The sequence below is a fragment of the Salmo salar genome, chromosome ssa19 (assembly GCF_905237065.1).
Source record: "Salmo salar chromosome ssa19, Ssal_v3.1, whole genome shotgun sequence".
In the NCBI taxonomy this organism is placed as follows: Eukaryota; Metazoa; Chordata; class Actinopteri; order Salmoniformes; family Salmonidae; genus Salmo; species Salmo salar.
In genome coordinates this window covers 46,989,710-47,010,815 of record NC_059460.1, presented here as the reverse complement: position 1 = coordinate 47,010,815, position 21,106 = coordinate 46,989,710, and the positions used below count along the sequence as shown (strand labels likewise).

The 21,106-nt window shown below is 42.9% G+C and overlaps 1 protein-coding gene across 1 annotated transcript in view; it reads left to right on the top strand.

The window, feature by feature from the left end:
• Positions 1-21,106, top strand: part of LOC106590946 (glutamate receptor ionotropic, NMDA 2C) — a 44,070-nt gene that overhangs the window by 2,382 nt on the left and 20,582 nt on the right. The window contains exons 4-6 of the mRNA XM_045701905.1: positions 18,718-18,783; positions 18,936-19,124; positions 20,715-21,055. Of these exons, the coding sequence (XP_045557861.1) occupies positions 18,718-18,783; positions 18,936-19,124; positions 20,715-21,055 (596 nt within the window). The remainder of the gene's footprint in view (positions 1-18,717; positions 18,784-18,935; positions 19,125-20,714; positions 21,056-21,106) is intronic.

The following is a 21,106-nucleotide window of genomic DNA, read 5'->3' as shown; positions in this document are numbered from 1 at the left end:
GAGGTAATGAGTGAGGAAATGGAGTCCAGGTGTGCCTCATCATGAGGAGCAGGTGCGCTTAACGATGGTTGCCAGGACCAATGGTTTAGTAAACCGGCGACGTCGAATGACGGAGAGGGGGAGCCCTCAAATTCTAATCTGGACCTTGAGGCCCGTTCCACTGCTTTTGTAAATTCTTCCACTCTAATCAGGGACTGATTTAGACCCGGGACACCAGGTGGGTGCCATTAATTACCAGGTAGAACATAAAAACAGCAGTCATCCGGACGTCGTAGGGTAAGATTTTAATACCCCTGTTGTATAGGGTACCAACTCAAACCACTTCAGACAGCAATGCAACACCACATCACCTCTACATACATGCAGTTTAACACCAGTCTGTAGTTAAATGTGAGAGTTCTGTCTAAACATACAGCATAGGGCAGAGACCAGAACAAGAAATATGTCTTCTGCCTCCTCTCCATTGACCAGTATCAGATAACAGCTGGGAAAGAGTTGTTCTGCTGGGGAACACAAGCAGCAAATTACTCTGAGAATTAGACAGAGCAGAGAAATGCTGAGAATGATCTATACCTCACTTACTCAGTCATCCCTACACAGATCAATACAGACACATTTTACCATGATGATGTGTACAGTGTTTCACAGTAACGAGTTCAGATAGACGCGTTGAGCACGATGGTTAGAGTGTAGAGAGATGATCGATCATCAGATTACTTCAGGTTCTGTAATCGTTGAAGTAGCCTGATTGCTACAGTTTCGACTGAACCTCACCCTTTCCTCACCGTCTCGTCTCTCCTTTATTTTCACCTTGTCCCTCCCCCTGTCCCTAATTTATCCCTCACTTTCCCACGTTCCCCTCCTCTTCCTTTCTCTCATTTCCATGTCATCCCTTCATCATTCCCCCCCACCCCCCTCTCCTCACCCAAGAGATGTGAGGCATTAACACCTGTTATCAACACCCTGTATTTATAGTACCGACAGTGGCACCCACCAACACACACAGTACACACACACACACACACTGTACACACACGCTCTCTCACTCACTCACTCACTCACTCACTCACTCACTCACTCACTCACTCACTCACTCACTCACTCACTCACTCACTCACTCACTCACTCACTCACTCACTCACTCACTCACTCACTCACATGCCCATGGCTAGCCTGATGCTCAGATTGAACAGGGCTTTGAGATACAACACAGCGCACGTGTCTGTGGGAGGAGTGAAGCGTATTCTTCTGCTCCCTACGTTAATAATCCTGTCAGGGGTCTTAGCGTCTGTCTGTTCATCAGCACTCTGCGTGGATGGGAATGTACATAGAAAGCCATCAAACACAATGACAGAGCTATTATCTGGTGTCTATATGAAACTGTAGCCGACACCGTAAACCCCAAGGAAGTTTTGTAACTCAAATACTTTTAGTAAGTTGTACTCAAAGTCAATGAAAAGTCATTATTACTTAAAATGTCTATGTGGTACTGAATCAAAACTAAATGAGAAGTCACAACTACATTTTTTTTTAAAGTTATGATAACAAATTCACTTTTTTCCCCCCAGCATTCGCTACTGCAGGTTGATGTTTTGGGATTGTTATCTGTGTTTTTGCATGTACATTGAGTGATTTATTGATTAATATTATGCTACTCAAAGATAAATAACATATATTTTTTTAAACTAATCCAATCATTTAGATAGATTTGTTTTGCCCTCGGTACTGAAATGATTGTTCTAGTTTAAATGGTTTAGGTCGTCTCCTCACACGGTTCCTAACCCTGGAAGTCATTATGAATGCAGGTTGTGAGTGAATACACATGTTATCTGTTGGATATCCTAACTCTGGCTGGATTTCAATAGGAATTACACATCACTTTGCAGGCTAGCATAATGTGACTTGCAGGTAGGGTTGCAAAATTCTAGTTCATTCCTAGGATTTCCATGAATCCTGGTTGTACAAGTCCTGGAAATCCTTTAACCAGGATGTTGTTTTAAATCTAGGAATTCTGGGAAAGTTTCTAGACTTTTAGTGGGTAGCCCAAACAGTTCGGACAGAATTCGCCAGATGGGCTGTACCGACTTCAGACGAGTCTCTTGACAGTTGTGAAGGTCGGAGAACACCATCGTGTTTGTGAGAGTCTCCTCTTTCCATAGAGGGGTCATAATAGTTTTGTAGGCCAAACCGTTCGGACGCTACAGACGATTTTGTGAGGAGGCCGATTATCGGGATGTCTCGTGGTCTGACAAACACAGCTCTAGCAACTTTCACTGCAGATGCGGAAGTGCGGCATAGGCGGATTGAGACGCATCCAATGCAACAGATTTTTATGGGGATTGTTTTATTATGCTAATTTTATTTCCATGGGGGTTTTAAACACTCAATTAGACCCTTTAGGAGTCTCTCTTTCTCTCTGCTTCCCTCTCTGCTTCCCTCTCTCTCAGTGTAAGGAGACAGCTAACTGGCCTATGTCTCAGACAGCGTAGGGAGACAGCTAACAGGCCTATGTCTCAGACAGTGTAGGGAGACAGCTAACAGGCCTATATCTCAGACAGTGTAGGGAGACAGCTAACAGGCCTATGTCTCAGACAGTGTAGGGAGACAGCTAACAGGCCTATGTCTCAGACAGTGTAGGGAGACAGCTAACAGGCCTATGTCTCAGACAGTGTAGGGAGACAGCTAACAGGCCTATGTCTCAGACAGTGTAGGGAGACAGCTAACAGGCCTATGTCTCAGACAGTGTAGGGAGACAGCTAACAGGCCTATGTCTCAGACAGTGTAGGGAGACAGCTAACAGGCCTATGTCTCAGACAGTGTAGGGAGACAGCTAACAGGCCTATGTCTCAGACAGCGTAGGGACACAGCTAACAGGCCTATGTCTCAGACAGTGTAGGGAGACAGCTAACAGGCCTATGTCTCAGACAGTGTAGGGAGACAGCTAACAGGCCTATGTCTCAGACAGCGTAGGGAGACAGCTAACAGGCCTATGTCTCAGACAGTGTAGGGAGACAGCTAACAGGCCTATGTCTCAGACAGCGTAGGGAGACAGCTAACAGGCCTATGTCTCAGACAGCGTAGGGAGACAGCTAACAGGCCTATGTCTCAGACAGTGTAGGGACACAGCTAACAGGCCTATGTCTCAGACAGTGTAGGGAGACAGCTAACAGGCCTATGTCTCAGACAGTGTAGGGAGACAGCTAACAGGCCTATGTCTCAGACAGCGTAGGGAGACAGCTAACAGGCCTATGTCTCAGACAGTGTTGGGAGACAGCTAACAGGCCTATGTCTCAGACAGCGTAGGGAGACAGCTAACAGGCCTATGTCTCAGACAGCGTAGGGAGACAGCTAACAGGCCTATGTCTCAGACAGTGTAGGGACACAGCTAACAGGCCTATGTCTCAGACAGTGTAGGGAGACATCTCTCATAAGAATCAAAATCTAAGATACATGCAGCTCCATTAGACAAAACAACTGAAAACCAAAGTATTGCGAGACAGCTTTCTTCATAAGACATACTGTAAAAGAACCCTCTGATACCGTCTGTATGTCAAGGAGACATGACAGGTCTGGTCACTGAATAGAAAACGACATGAAGTAGATAAAGCTCTCCTGATCCGTCCTGTTCCTATCTAGGCTGATCTCCTCTCCAGTATCTGTTCTTTGTGAACTCTACAAAGAACCTCTTCAGCAGGGTATTTCACAAAAGAACAGGTGGGGAGGGAGGTGTGTGTGTGATTATATTAATAGAATAAAGGGTTCAATAGCCGCTTGATTATCAATGGCCCTGCAGCCGCTGATGATAAAGATGTATCTTTGATGATGTGTCTTTGGTGTGTTTAAAAGGACCCGGCTCTTCAGTCTCAGCCGCCTATTTCTGGTTCCTGTCTTTCTCCTTTGTCCTCTATCCCTGATCTATCCATCACTAAACATGGAACGATGAAAGGAAGATGAAAGAATGAGAAGAGGAAAGGTTACGCATGTATCAATCCAATAAAAAAGAGGGTAAGATAGAGATAGAAGGGGGAAGGAGGACTGTGTGTGATCGTAAATGCTTGCTGTTGGCGTGTGTGTGTCTTACTACTTGAAAGTTGTCTTAATTCTCACTCATTCTAAATGTCTATGCAAGAGTGAAGGTTTCATTGAGTTGTGAGATAGTACTTTTGCACATACAACACTGTGGCTGAGGAAAGGCACTACTCACAATTTAAGTGAACCCCAGATCAATGTAGTTGTCATTATATTTGAGCCTCTTCGATGGTCCAACGTCCCTGTATGTTGTTCGGTGCTTTCCCAGGTAAGGGGCAAGTAGCTCTTCGGCTGCATCAGATTCACAACTGTCAGTGGATGTGCTCGTGGAAGCAGAACAACTTGTGTCGTCGACAGGTGCAGGTGTAGTACTGCTGTAGTAGCAGCAGTACTACACATTTTAAATGCTGTAGTAGCAGTACTACCAGTAGACATGGTATGTGTCGCTATGGACGCGGGCCTTACTTTTTTTTAACCATTTATCAATTTTCGAGCAAACGGAATGAGCAGCAGCTACATTTGGCTACATACGGACCGTTAGTGGAATTCCCGCGAGAGAGTAACGGTTAATGTGATTGGATGTTAATTGTTTGACTAGGCTACCTGTATTTGACATTGTGTTGTTATTTTGCTGAACACTAAATGGTTTAATTTTATTTTTGGCTGTGAAACGAGGCTACTCAGGCAAGAAAAAAAACGTACCCTAATATGGTATAGCCCCTTTGGAAAATATAAATGGAATGTTTTAAAATGTGAAGATATTTTAAATTTAAAGAAGTACAAATTATTATTATTATTATTATTATTATTATTATTTTATTTTTTAAATGTGAATCACATTTTTATTTGGCGTATCCCCGACGGCATTATGCATACCCCAGTTTGGGAATACATGATCTACACACTACATTGGGATAAACACTCAAACACCTACCGTAACCCAGCCAGGGCTCCATGGAAATCAGGTCTGGTCTATTCAGAAACACATGGCAATCATAATCAGTGGTCATAGTGGAACAATAAAATGACTGTATATAAGCAGCCATTGACTTGAATGTGCACCAGTATGGCTTACACTGTGTTTCTGTTTGTGTAAACTGCAGTTTAATATTAGTTTAGATATGTTTACATCCTATATACAGGCAATTTGGATGTTTAATGATAGTGTAACAACCTTCTGAACCGAGGGGATAGTACTGTATGACGAACCTTGCCTAGGTAGTAGCAGTGAGTGGGTCAGCTGTTTTTGTTCACCAGCACCTACCTGCAATTGCTAATCTCCCATCCGCAACCTCCTGGTGATACATTTAAAATCTGAGACCCTAACCTGCAAATATAGAAAATGCGCTGTAGAGTCAGAGATGCCGGGACTCATTTTTGACAGGGGTTGCAGGATTTTTTCGTTGTTACCTAATTTAGATAGGAATGTGTTTCTGCTTCTAATTTCCGACATTTTGGTTATTTGTTAGTCAGTCAACTGGTCTATAATAAGATTCAAGCAGCTTCTCTTCTGTCATTACTTGTTGCTCTGGAATACTAAATAAACCTTTGCTGACCAGAAAATAAACTCAACAAAAAAAGAAACGTCCTCTCACTGTTTATTTTCAGCAAACTTAACATGTGTAAATATTTGAATGAACATAACAAGATTCAACAACTGACACATACACTGAACAAGTTCCACTGACATGTGACTAACAGAAATGGAATAATGTGTCCCTGAACAAAGGGGGGGTCAAAATCAAAAGTAACAGTCAGTATCTGGTATGGGCACCAGCTGCATTAAGTACTGCAGTGCATCTCCTCCTCATGGACTGCACCAGATTTGCTAGTTATTGCTGTGAGATGTTACCCCACTCTTCCACCAAGGCACCTGCAAATTCCCGGCCATTTCTGGGGGGAATGGACCTAGCCCTCACACTCCAATCCAACAGGTCCCAGACGTGCTCAATGGGATTGAGATCCGGGCTCGTCGCTGGCCATGGCAGAACACTGACGTTCCTGTCTTGCAGGAAATCACGCACAGGACGAGCAGTATGGCTGGTGGCATTGTCATGCTGGAGGGTCATGTCAGGAGGAGCCTGTACAGGCCTCGGTGTAACGCTCATTCCTTCGGCCATAAACGCGAATCTGACCATCAGCCCTGGTGAGACAAAACCGCGACTGTCTGGTCCAGCGACGGTGGGTTTGTGCCCATAGGTGACATTGTTGCCGGTGATGTCTGGTGAGGACCTGCCTTATAACAGGCTTACGAGCCCTCAGTCCAGCCTCTCTCAGCCTATTGCGGACAGTCTGAGCACTGATGGAGGGATTGTGCGTTCCTGGTGTAACTCGTGCAGTTGTTGTTGCCATCCTGTACCTGTCCTACAGGTGTGATGTTTGGATGTACCAATCCTGTGCAGGTGTTGTTACACGTGGTCTGCCACTGTGAGGACGATCAGCTGTCCGTTCTGTCTCCCTGTAGCGCTGTCTTAGGCGTCTCACAGTACAGACATTGCAATTTATTGCCCTGGCCACATCTGCAGTCCTCATGCCTCCTTGCATCATGCCTAAGGCACGTTCACGCAGATGAACAGGGACCCAGGGCATCTTTCTTTTGGTGTTTTTCAGAGTCAGTAGAAAGGCCTCTTTAGTGTCCTAAGTTTTCATAACTGCGACCTTAATTGCCTACCGTCTGTAAGCTGTTAGTGTCTTAATGACCGTTCCACTGGTGCATGTTCATTAATTGTTTATGGTTCATTGAACAGGCATGGGAAATAGTGTTTAAACCCTTTACAATGAAGATCTGTGAAGTTATTTGGAATTTTATGAATTATCTTCGAAAGACAGGGTCCTGAAAAAGGGCTGTTTCTTTTTTTGCAGAGTTTTTGTCAAACATCGATAGAATGAATTAGAGGTCGACCGATTATGATTTTTCAACGCCCATACCGATACTGATTATTGGAGGGCCAAAAAAGGCCGATACCGATTAATCAGCCGATTTTATTTATTTATTTATTTGTAATAATGACAATTACAACAATACTGAATGAACACTTATTTTAACTTAATATAATACGTCAATAAAATCAATTTAGCCTCAAATAAATAATGAAACATGTTCAATTTGGTTTAAATAATGCAAAAACAAAGTGTTGGAGAAAAAAGTAAAAGTGCAACATGTGCCATGTAAAAAAGCTAACGTTTAAGTTCCTTGCTCAGAACATGAGAACATATGAAAGCTGGTGGTTCCTTTTAACATGAGTCTTCAATATTCCCAGGTAAGATGTTTAAGGTTGTAGTTATTATAGGAATTATAGGACTATTTCTCTCTATACGATTTGTATTTCATATACCTTTGACTATTGGATGTTCTTATATTTTTTATCCAAGATGGCGTAGCAGTTCAGATGTCCTTTACCCTCCTCTTGTCGTGTCCCGTGTATATATATATTTACATATTTTTCTTCGCATTATCTTTTTACATTTTTTCTTCTAAAACTCAACCTCAAAGCACTCTCCTGCAACCCGCCTCCCCAATTTAAAAAATAAAGTATTATTTACATCAAATCCGAAATCCACAACAGAAGCTAGCCAGAGGTTAGCCATTTTCACTGGCTAACGTTGGAGTTCAGCTAGCCACGGTTAGCTGTCCTCAGCTATCCATTAGCTCGAAAAGCTATCGCCAGTTTTTGTACAGCGCGACTCAGACCAGAGCACACCGGACCTATTCTCTCTCCAGGCTCTGGACATTTACACCTGGATCTTGCAGCTAACTAGCTGCTACCTGAGTGATTATTGGCAACGTCGGTCCCGGAATTAACACACATTATCCCGGAGCTAGCCAGCTGAAGAGTTCCGTCAGCCACTCGTGGGCTTTTCCTGAGCTAGCCAGCTGAAGTGTCCCCTGGGCTACAATCACCTATCCTGACCCGCTTTACTGCCGATGCGGAGCCCCATCGGGCCTTCACGACTGGACCACCGACGTTATCTGCCCGAGGGAGTTATCCAACTGGCCCCTCCGTCGCGACGTAACCTGATCGCCCATCTGCGGCCCACTAATCGTTAATCGTTAGCTGTCTTATCGGCTGCGATCTGAATAGGTCTATCGGACACTTTTCTTGGGCCACTATAACTAACTATTTTGCCAACTTGGACTGGTCCCCCCTTCCACACGGAACCCCACTAACCCACAGACGGAAACGCACGAGGTGGCTAAAAACAGACCTCCCTCCATCTTCCACCAGCTTGCTACCTATGGCCCGGCTAGCTGTCTGAATCTCACTGGACCCTTTGATCACTCGGCTAAGCATGCCTCTCCTCAATGTCAATATGCAATGTCCATTGCTGTTCTGGTTAGTGTTTATTGGCTTATTTCACTGTAGAGCCTCTAGCCCTGCTCATTATACCTTATCCAACCTCTCAGTTCCTCCACCCACACATGCTATGACATCTTCTGGTTTCAATGATGTTTCTAGAGACAATATCTCTCTCATCACTAAATGCCTAGGTTTAACTCTGTATTCACATCCCACCATACCTTTGTCTGTACATTATACCTTGAAGCTATTTTATCGCCCCCAGAAACCTGCACTTTTTCTCTCTATTCTGGACGTCACAGACGACCAATTCTTACAGCTTTTAGCCGTACCCTTATACTAATTCTTCTCTGCTCCTCTGGGGATGTAGAGGTGAATCCAGGCCCTGCAGTGCCTGGCTCCACTCCTACTCCCCAGGCGCTCTCTTTTGATGACTTCTGTAACCGTAATAGCCTTGGTTTCATGCATGTTAACATTAGAAGCCTCCTCCCTAAGTTTGTTTTATTCACTGCTTTAGCACACTCTGCCAACCCGGATGTCCTAGCTGTGTCTGAATCTTGGCTTAGGAAGTCCACCAAAAACTATGAAATCTTCATCCCTAACTACAACATTTTCAGACAAGATAGAATGACCAAAGGGGGCGGTGTTGCAATCTACTGCAGAGATAGCCTGCAGAGCTCTGTCCTGCTATCCAGGTCTGTACCCAAACAATTTGAACTTCTACTTTTAAAAATCCACCTCTCCAAAAGCAAGTCTCTCACCGTCGCCGCCTGCTATAGACCCCCCTCGGCCCCTAGCTGTGCTCTGGACACCATATGTGAACTGATTGCCCCCCATCTATCTTCAGAGCTCGTGCTACTAGGTGACCTAAACTGGGACATGCTTAACACCCCAGCCATCCTACAATCCAAGCTTGATGCCCTCAATCTCACACAAATTATTAATGAACCCACCAGGTACAACCCCAAAGCCGCAAACACTGGCACCCTCATAGATATCATCCTAACCAACGTGCCCTCTAAATACACCTCTGCTGTTTTCAACCAAGATCTCAGCGATCACTGCCTCATTGCCTGCACCCGTAATGGTTCAGAGGTCAAACGACCTCCACTCATCTCTGTCAAACGCTCCCTGAAACATTTCAACAAGCAAGCCTTTCTAATCGACCTGGCCCTGGTATCCTGGAAAGATATTGACCTCATCCCGTCAGTAGAGGACGCCTGGTTATTTTTTTTAAATGCCTTCCTCACCATCTTAAATAAGCATGCCCCTTTCAAGAAATTTAGAACCAGGAACAGATATAGCCCTTGGTTCTCCCCAGACCTGACTGCCCTTAACCAACACAAAAATATCCTGTGGCGTTCTGCATTAGCATCGAACTGCCCCCGCGATATGCAACTTTTCAGAGAAGTTAGAAACCAATACACACAGGCAGTTAGAAACGCCAAGGCTAGCTTTTTCAAACAGAAATTTGCTTCCTGCAACTCAAACTCTAAAAAGTTCTGGGGCACTGTAAAGTCCATGGAGAATAAGAACACCTCCTCCCAACTGCCCACTGCACTGAGGATAGGAAACTCTGTCACCACCGATAAGCCCACTATAATTGAGAATTTCAATAAGCATTTTTCTACGGCTGGCCATGCCCTTCACCTAACTACCCCTACTGCATTCAACAGCACTGCACCCCCCACAGCTACTTGCCCAAGCCTCCCCCATTTCTCCTTCTCCCAAATCCATTCAGCTGATGTCCTGAAAGAGCTGCAAAATCTGGACCCCTACAAATCAGCTGGGCTTGACAATCTGGACCCTTTCTTTCTAAAATTATCTGCCGAAATTATTGCAACCCCTATTACTAGCCTGTTCAACCTCTCTTTCGTGTCGTCTGAGATTCCCAAAGATTGGAAAGCAGCTGCTGTCATCCCCCTCTTCAAAGGAGGTGACACTCTTGACCCAAATTGCTACAGACCTATATCCATCCTACCCTGCCTTTCTAAGGTCTTCGAAAGCCAAGTCAACAAACAGATTACCGACCATTTCGAATCCCACCGCACCCTCTCCGCTATGCAATCTGGTTTCAGAGCTGGTCATGGGTGCACCTCAGCCACGCTCAAGGTCCTAAACGACATCGTAACCGCCATCGATAAGAAACAATACTGTGCTGCCGTATTCATTGACCTGGCCAAAGCTTTTGACTCTGTTAATCACCACATCCTCATCGGCAGACTCAGTAGCCTTGGTTTCTCAAACGATTGCGTTGCCTGGTTCACCAACTACTTCTCTGATAGAGTTCAGTGTGTCAAATCAGAGGGCCTGCTGTCCGGACCTCTGGCAGTCTCTATGGGGGTACCACAGGGTTCAATTCTTGGGCCAACTCTTTTCTCTGTATACATCAATGATGTCGCTCTTGCTGCTGGTGAATCTCTGATCCACCTCTACGCAGACGACACCATTCTGTACACTTCTGGCCCTTCTTTGGACACTGTGTTAACAATCCTCCAGACGAGCTTCAATGCCATACAACTCTCCTTCCATGGTCTCCAACTGCTCCTAAATACAAGTACAACTAAATGCATGCTCTTCAACCGATTGCTGCCTGCACCTGCCCGCCTGTCCAGCATCACTTCTCTGGACGGTTCTGACTTAGAATTTGTGGATAACTACAAATACCTAGGTGTCTGGTTAGACTGTAAACTCAATCATCTCCAATCCAAAGTTAAATCTAGAATTGGCTTCCTATTTCACAACAAAGCATCCTTCACTCATGCTGCCAAACATACCCTCGTAAAACTGACCATCCTACCAATCCTCGACTTCGGCGATGTCATCTACAAAATAACCTCCAATACCCTACTCAACAAGCTGGATGCAGTCTATCACAGTGCCATCCGTTTTGTCACCAAAGCCCCATATACTACCCACCACTGCGACCTGTACGCTCTCGTTGGCTGGCCTTCGCTTCATAATCGTCGCCAAACACATTGGCTCCAGGTCATCTACAAGACCCTGCTAGGTAAAGTCCCCCCTTATCTCCGCTCACTGGTCACCATAGCAGCACCCACCTGTAGCACGCGCTCCTGCAGGTATATCTCTCTGGTCACCCCTAAAGCCAACTCCTCCTTTGGTCGTCTCTCCTTCCAGTTCTCTGCTGCCAATGACTGGAACGAACTACAAAAATCTCTGAAACTGGAAACACTTATCTCCCTCACTAGCTTTAAGCACCAGCTATCAGAGCAGCTCCCAGATCACTGCACCTGTACATAGCCCATCTATAATTTAGCCCAAACTACTATCTCTTCCCCTACTGTATTTATTTATTTTATTTATTATTTTGCTCCTTTGCACCATATTATTTATATTTTAACTTTGAACTTTCTTCAAATTATAATTCTACCATTCCAGTGTTTTACTTGCTATACTTTATTTACTTTGCCACCATGGCCTTTTTTTGCCTTTACCTCCCTTATCTCACATCATTTGCTCACATTGTATATAGTCTTATTTTTGTCTACTGTATCATTGATTGTATGTTGTTTTACTCCATGTGTAACTCTGTGTTTTTGTATGTTGTCGAACTGCTTTGCTTTATCTTGGCCAGGTCGCAATTGTAAATGAGAACTTGTTCTCAACTTGCCTACCTGGTTAAATAAAGGTCTTTAAAAAAAAAAATGTAAATAGTCCAAATCGGCGTCCAAAAATACCGATTTCCGATTGTTATGAAAACTTTAAATCGGCCCCAATTAATCGGCCATTCCGATTAATCGGTCGACCTCTAGAATGAATGCTGCAATCTAGTTGACATCAGTAAAGTGTTCACGTTCATCTCTGTTTCTCTCACACAGCAAAGGTGTTTAAAAATGCAATAACAAAACAACCAATTTTTTTTCTGTACAAAATTAACATTTGTACCTTTTTTAAGGGAATTAAAAGCTGTGAAAACGACAAACATGTTTCTGATAAGATTTAAGTTCGGCTTGAATACAACTTTTATGTACAGTACCAGTCAAAATTGTTACTATTTTCTACATTGTTGAATAATAGTGAAGACATCTAACTATGAAATGACTTGTATCTAATCATGTAGTAACCAAAAAAAGTGTTAAACAAATCAAAATATATTTTATATTTGAGATCATTCAAAGTAGCCACCCTTTGCCTTGATGACAGCTTTGCACACTCTTGGAATTCTCTCAACCAGCTTCATGAGGTAGTCACCTGGAATGCATTTTAATTAACAGGTGTGCCTTGTTAAAAGTTCATTTGTGGAATTTCTTTCCTTCTTAAATATGTTTGAGCCAATCAGTTGTGTTGTGACAAGGTATGGATGGTATACAGAAGATAGCCCTATCTGGTAAAAGACTAAGTCAATATTATGGCAAGAACAGCTTAAATAAGCAAAAAGAAACGACAGCCCATCATTACTTTAAGACATGAAGTTCAGTCAATACGATAAATTTCAACAACTGTGAAAGTTTCTTCAAGTGCAGTTGCAAAAACCATCAAGTGGTATGATGAAACTGGCTCTCATGAGGACCTCCACAGGAAAGGAAGACCCAGAGTTACCTCTGCTGCAGAGGATAAGTTCATTAGAGTTACCAGCCTCAGAAATAGCAGCCCAAAAAATGCTTTACATGGTTTAAGTAACAGACACATCTCAACATCAACTGTTCAGTGAAGACTGCGTGAATCAGGCCTTCATGGTCGGATTTCTGCAAAGAAACCACCTATAAAGGACACCGATAATAAGAAGAGACTTGCTTGGGCCAAGAAACACAAGCAATGGACATTAGAATGGTGGAAATCTGTCCTTTGGTCTGATGAGTCCAAATTTGAGATTTTTGGTTCCAATTGAGATGGTTTGGGATGAGTTGGACCACAGAGTGAAGGAAAAGCAGCCAACAAGTGCTCGCTCAGCATATGTGGGAACTCCTTCAAGGCTTTTGGAAAAACATTCCTCATGAAGCTGGTTGAGATAATGCCAAGAGTGTACAACGCTGTCATCATGGCAAAGGGTGGCTACTTTGAAGAATCTAAAATCTAAAATATGTTTTGATTTGTTTAACACTTTTCTGGTTACTACATGATTCCATATGTGTTATTTCATAGTTTTGATGTATTCACTATTATTCTACAATGTAGAAAACAATAAAATTCAGTTAAACCGTTGAATGAGTAGGTGTGTCCAAACTTTTGACTGGTACTGTAGTTGAAATACAATCAGCTTTTATGATGCTGATCAAAATAGCACCTTTACAGACGGTCCCTACCTACGCATTCATTCTCTCAAGATGCTCAAAGAAATAAATTATATTTCTCCACTCCTGTTCCCTAGTCATAATGTACATTTGGTGTATCATTGTACTGGAAGAAATGCTTACTTCTGCTGGAGTTAATATTATGGTAGTATAGCGCCTCACAATTATCACACAAACATTTCCCCAAAATATTAGACTACTCTTCTGGCTGTCCCTTCTCTTTATTTTTAACTCTCCATTTCACAGTTTATGGGACGATTCAGACCCAAGTTAAGCGTGCGTAAATAGAATGTAATTCCCTTTTTATGTACTTTTTTCTCTATATATATTCTGACCTTGAATTTAAGCTTGAGAATATCATGCTTTTCACCTGCTATTTGTTTGGGGTGGAGATTGAATAAATGAAGGTGTGGTGGAGGTGTGTCTACAGATATGCCGCATTCTGACCTTGACTTAATTCCCTAATAATTCAACCACCTTTTCACATGACGAAACCATGAATAAGGTCTAGCAAACTTACTGGTTCCAAGTGGAAAAAGCAACACCATTCTCCATTCTCCATGCACTGTAATTTACAACTTGATAAGCGCTATCGATAAGAGCTAGGTAAATGAGTAATCCATTTGGATTAGGGAAATGTAAATATAAATGTGAAAAGCAAACTGCAATATGGCAGCAAACTGAAGCATATCATCATATCAACTTTCCCACGGTAAAGTTTATGAAATGCTGTGCCATTACGCAGAATGTTAATTGTACGGCCTTTAAATTGTGGGCACTCTCTAATGTCTTAATCCTTAAGAGTCTATTTATGCACCCCTGCATCAATCTAAGTAACATAATAAAAAAATCCCCATCAATATCCGTCAATTTAAGCTAGAGATAGCTGTTTTGGATTGGATACATCTCAATCCACCACATCCGCCTATGTTGGCCTTCCACATCTGCGGTGGAAGGTGGCTGAGCTACTGCAGTGTTTGTCAGACCATGAGACATCCTGAAAATTGGTCTTCTCATGAAAATTGTCTGTAGCGTCCGAATGGCCTACAAACTAATGACCACGCCATGGAAAAATGAGACTCTCATGAACATGATGGTGTTCTCCGTTTCGCTCTACGACCCCCACAAACCCCACAGGTCTCCTCTGAATGGAAGTATGGAGGTAGTTTTATGCCAACAAAAATAAGGGGTTAAATATGTGTCCAAAAATATTTCCTGAGCTTTCTTATATCTCCTAGATATAGAACAGACACTTCAAAACCTTATTCCCTATGATTTATTTTTTTACTGTCTTTTTTGCAATTTATGAATGCGCTCTTCGATGTGTTTCTATGGGCTATAGTAGTAAAGGCCAAATGTTATATTTCATCAAATATTTGTAATTTTTTTATTTGTGGTCCTAAAATTCAAAATTAAATAGCTAAATGATCCATGACCATCCTAAAACAATTCCATAAGTTAGCTTAGTAGAACACACACTCAGAATCCCACTAGCTGTCAAGGAATTGTCTAGAGACTAGCTGGAAAAGGAGGCCGTTGCCTATTCTCCTCATGGACTTTGACAGTCCATCAATGACAGCCCTGTTTTACATTTATAACAATGTTGCATTTTGATGACTCTAAATGGATGTACTATGTATGGTTATTCTGATCTTAGATCAGATGTTAGTATAGGTCATGGTGACAGATATTGTACTGTGCTGGTGGGTCAGGTCAGTTATGTCAGTCAGTAGCGTTCAGTGCCGTTTCAGATAAGGGAGGATGATTTTTTTTCATGAACATGGCCTTATTTCTATTACAGCATATTGGATGATTGTCATTCATATTCTATTCACCCAGTTCAATGTAACGTTGATAGGTTTAGGCTACTACATTATACTCAAATTGTCCCTATACCCATCATGAGGTTGCTACAACCTAGCCTATGAATGAAAGTTTACAATATAGGTGCACACAGGTAGAAAGACAGATTTGATGTGACAGACCGTGACACATGAACAGACATTGACACATTCAACACCGGCTTACACACTCTTGCCTGCATCTAGCTTATCTAGGGTGTAATCATTAGTCCAACAGTTGCAAACAAGAGTTTCTATTGGACAAATTCAGGTACTTTTTCTCTGTTTTGTTCCGTTTGCTTCTGTTTAAGAAAAATTTTTCAACAGTATCGGCGGAATGAATACACCCCTGATCACGTGTAAACGCAGATCACAGTTTCATAGCAGCCACGTTATTCCTTCTCACATCTACGTTATGCACTCTCCTCCTCTCACCTTTTCCCTTCGTTTGTGGACTTCAATGAACAACACATCAGCTGTATGGGACCAGGCGAAAAAACCTTTCCAAGCTAAACCATGTCATAACCACTACACACAGCCTACCTCATTGTCCACATATTATCTACAGTAACGTCCTAGTCAACATAGCTAATAGAACTAATGCGTTAGTAAACCTGCTACAATCAGCAGTAACATTACAGTGTACAGTCAGTAAGCAGTTACACCGGCGGGCCTCGGTGGCAATAAATTAGTAAAACCAAAAGCTTACCTTGACCTGGAAGAGTTCCAGTGTTGTGTTGGATAGTCATAGCCAGCTAGCTAACATAGCATCCCTCTGTTTAAGCAGGGTGTTCCAGTAGGCTAAACTAGCTAGCTGCATATGCTAGCTAAGTAAGTAAAACTGAAAAAATTACCATCTCTCTCTCTCTCTCTCTATTTCTCTCTTTCTTTTCCTTCTATTAGGAAGAAATTAATTTGTTCAAAACTGTTAAACTATTTTCTTTCTCTCTCTGTGAGTCAACTACTCACCACATGTTATGCACTGCAGTGCTAGCTAGCTGTAGTTTACGCTTTCAGTACTAGATTAATTATCTGATCCTTTGATTGGGTGGACATCATGTCAGTTCATGCTGAAAGAGCTCTGATAGGTTGGAGGATGTTCTCCGGAAGTTGTCATAATTACTGTGTAAGTCTATGGAAGGGGGTGATGGAAGAACCATGAGCCACCTAAGTTTTTTATTAAAGTCAATGTACCCAGAAGAGGATGGAAGCTAGCCGTCCTCCGGCTACACCATGGTGCTACCCTACAGAGGGCTGTTGAGGCTACTGTAGACCTTCTTTGCAAAATATTGTGTTTTAATCAATTATTTGGTGACGTGATTATATTTAGTATAGTTTTATCTAAAAATGATAACTTTTTTAAAGTTTCACAAATGTTATTTTTATGAAATTCCCTGAAGAGGATGTTCCTCCCCTTCCTCCTCTGTAAGCCTCCACGGATGTCAGTAAAGTCTGGTATATGCATCTCTGCTTGTAATGTGGTGTGTGCTGACGGCAGAGAAGTCAGGCGCAGGAGAGCGAAAACTGATTTACAACTGTGTTGTTTAATAAACATAAACCACCGTCAACAGAACAATAAATAAAATGGGTCAAACAAAACCCGGTAAATACCAGCATACCGTGCACAAGCACTACAAGAAACAATTACGGACAAGGACATGGGGGGAGGGGAACAGAGGGTTAAATACACAACATGTAATTGATGGAATTGGAACCAGGTGTGATGTGTGATGGAAGACAAGACAAAACCAATGGAAAATGAAAAGTGGATCGGCGATGGCTAGAAGGTCGGTGACGTCGACCGCCGAATGCCGTCCGAACAAGGAGAGGGACCAACTTCGGCGGAAGTCGTGACACTGCTTCTGTATACATGTACAGAACAAAATCATGTATGTAATCACTTCATGTAGATTGAGCTCCTCCCCCTTTTTATATTCTGCTCTCTAACCCCTCCCTGAAAAGGCTGAAAGAATGTGCTTTCACTAAACATCTGGTCGTGGATGATCCATAGGTCATATTCCTGTTATATGCGTGCGTGCGTGCGTGCGTCCGTCCGTCCGTCCGTGTGTACGTAAGAGAGGGTTTTGGGTAGGTGACCATGTGTGTTTTTATTTATGTATGTGTGTGAGAAGCGGGGTGCTTGGGGTATTATATACAGTATGTGTGTATGGGGGAGGAGCGAGCATGTCTACACTGTAACAGAAAACTGTAATGTGAAATGTTTTACTGCCGCATACTATAAATTATGGTGCATTGTGGGAAAATGTTGTGGGCAGTGAAAGAACGGCTATATTCCGATTGGTACTGTAATTCCACCCAACAGAATACAGTACCGTACCGTATTTTCTGAGCACCAAAAAACTTTTGACCACTAGTGGGTGCATGGTGTTGTTGTTTTTGGCTCATTAACATATTTTGAGGCATGCCTTGTAAGAGGCTATATTTGTTGCATCACCGTTAATGAGAATGCTGTACCAATTTAACTCATACAGTTGCGGCCAATGACATTTTTCCCTTGCACTTTTCTTGAATAATTCAAAATTTTTAAAAATACATTGGAGAAAAGAATGTGTTGCCACACTTAGTTTTTGGATTAAAATAATTGCAATACCAAATCCCTGTGGGCAGGGGATTATAAAATGACATACGGAATTGTTTTAAGATACTATGGATCATTTAGCTATTTGAATTTTAGGAACCTCATCCTAACCTCACACCTTTATTTATTTTTAAATGCAATTATTTGATAAATTTAACCTCCATTTCTGCACTTTAACTTTGCCTCCTAGCTGCCTGCCTACTATGTCATTTTCATGGATTCGTTATGTAGGTTTTATGACAGCTCATAAAGACTGATCATTAAAGGTGTAGTAAGTACAGAACTGTAGCAGTTTACAGAATGACTGCTGTGATGATGATGTTTAATGCTTTGAAATAAATCACAGAGATAGACTCAGCCCTCACAGCCTGGTGTGTGTGTGTGTGTGTGTGTGTGTGTGTGTGTGTGTGTGTGTGTGTGTGTGTGTGTGTGTGTGTGTGTGTGTGTGTGTGTGTGTGTGTGTGTGTGTGTCTGTGTGTGTGTTTGTTGTAACAGCAATAGGATGGAACACACGTTATTTACCTCCTCTGGGTGTGGAGTATGTCTACCAGAGAGGTCAAGGAGAAGGAGAGTGTGCGTCTGGGTTTGTGCCTCTGGTGTGTTTGGGTGTGTGTGTGTGAGTGTGCTCACATGAATACTGCACAGTATTATTGCCAACCTATTCTCTCTCGTGTTCACGCCCCCCCCTCTTGTTCCAGGCTGAGGGTTCCACGTTCCTCCAGATGGGTGCATCACTGGAACAGCAGATTGTCTGCATGTTCAAGGTACAGGAATAGAATATTACATCTAAATGTAATGTTCAATTAGAGAACCCCCTTCCGCCAATCAGAATCAAATATTCAGCAAAGCTGTGGACTAAAATGTAATGTAGATATATCATTTTATATTTATATGTAATATAATGTCTATATTGTAGTTGATGGAGGAGTATGACTGGGGAGACTTTGTAGTCATCACAAGCATGTTGCCGGGATACGAGACATTTGTGGACTACGTCCGCTCCTACACGGACACTTCCTACTTCCTGTGGAGGCTGCAGGATATCCTGTCTCTGGAGATGTCTATCGGGACCAGCGACGTCCGCGCCAAACGCATGTTACAGCAGGTAGGACAAAGACATGTCCAACCTATTGAGAGAGAGAGCGAGAGAGAGCGAGAGAGAGCGAGAGAGAGCGAGAGAGAGCGAGAGAGAGAGAGAGAGAGAGAGAGAACGAACTTCGAGGTGTGCTTATGAAGAGGTCTGGTACACAGGGTCGGAGTTACAATTAACCTATTTTGTAGTATGCGTTTTGTGTTTGCTCTATAACCTTTTAGTTCATATGCCTTGCTACCGTGATATATTGGCCTAAGGCCGAGACAATAAGAAGACACAGTGGCAGAATAAATTCAACCACACCTTTGATTAACCTCTGTCCGGTGAAGTCCACAAAGCATATTGTATGTAACAAATTTACATGACCTACAGCATGGTCAAGCAAGTTAATGCTTCCAACATTTTCACACTACTTAACAACCATTGATTTGGAACCAGAGAGAGTTACCGCAAGTCGCAAAGGAAACAGGAGCTGCCTCCACTATTCCAGCACCATTTCAACTACACATACCAAAGATACCAAAATCTATTTAGTCTAATCAACGTAAGCTAAATTTGATGTGGCTGTCCATGGTACTGATTTGTGTGTGTGTGTGTGTGTGTGTGTGTGGGCGGGCGTGCTTGCAAGTAGAAAAAACATGTTGACTCACCCTGCTTGTAGAGATACCATCCTCCTCTCTTTCATGTTGCCGAAACATTCTATGACTCTGTCATACAGTACAGGCTTTAAGTTTTTGTTGTCCTAGGCTACCTGGCTAAAATGCTTGCTCTCTAGACTAACTTCCATTCATGGGCAACGTTAGCTAGTTAACATTAGCCTTCTACATCTAGCTACATATTGAACTTCCATCCTCTCCGGCCAGGGACACAATATATGAATTAATGATTGGATTAGAATCGCTGTTATAATTGTTGGCCAGTACGGAGATATTAAGTAAAATGGCAAGTCCAAATCCCTATCTCTATCCATGGCTAATTTAGGAAAGGGACAATTTTATCCAGCTAGCTAGCCACATGAGGACAACAACACAACGAGGTGTAACAATTCCAGTTTTTTCTGTCAATGACATTTGGCTTTTGATGTGATGCCATTGGTGTGAAGCCTGGCTTCCCTTTTTTTTGCGCCAGGACCAATCACAGTTGAGCTCACTAAGTTTAGCTTAACACTGACTGGCTATTACTTCATATTGCTTCATGAAGGGAGGCCAAATGCTCGCTGGCTTCCCTTGCGTTCAATGCTACCGGTGGCAACAATATCATACTCTTTTTGACCAGACAGCATCAGATAGATGGGCTACACGTACAGAGACAGAGGAGCTGTTTCGCTCGCTTCGATGCTTTTTCCGGTGAGATTTATTCAGCCTCTTGCGAATTGAAGGACAATTATGAAACACAGAGAGACGAAAGATAAATGATTGAATATATATTTTGTATTATTTTTCTTTGTTTATTTTTTTAGGGAAGCCTGGCTTCCCTTGACATGAATAGACTGCACTCGATAGGGCAAGGGTTAAGGGTTGTGATATAACTGTTCCACAGGCTTAGATGTCAGAGGTTAATGTTAGATACTGGCTAGACTCCCATATCTGTCTCTCCCTCTAGATTGATTCCCAGGTACTCGTAGCCTACTGCTCCCATGAGGAGGCCCAGTACCTGTTCCAGGTAGCAGGGGAGGTGGGTCTATTGGGGCCTGGCTACATCTGGATCCTCCCCTCCCTCGCGTTGGGCAACACAGAGAGCCCTTCACCTAGCAGCTTCCCCATAGGAGTGATTGGCGTCATCACCGACCAATGGAGGAAGAGCCTGAGGCAGCGGGTCAGAGAGGGAGTGGCCATAGTGGCCAAAGGGGCGGAGAGTTTCAAGAGGCATCAGGGGTTCGTTCCCGAGGGACACAGCGACTGCAACACACCAGTTACACACATTAACAACAACACACTGTTCAGGTGAGTGCGAGGTCACACCCCCTCGCTCTGTGTTTGAGTGTCTGTGTTTGT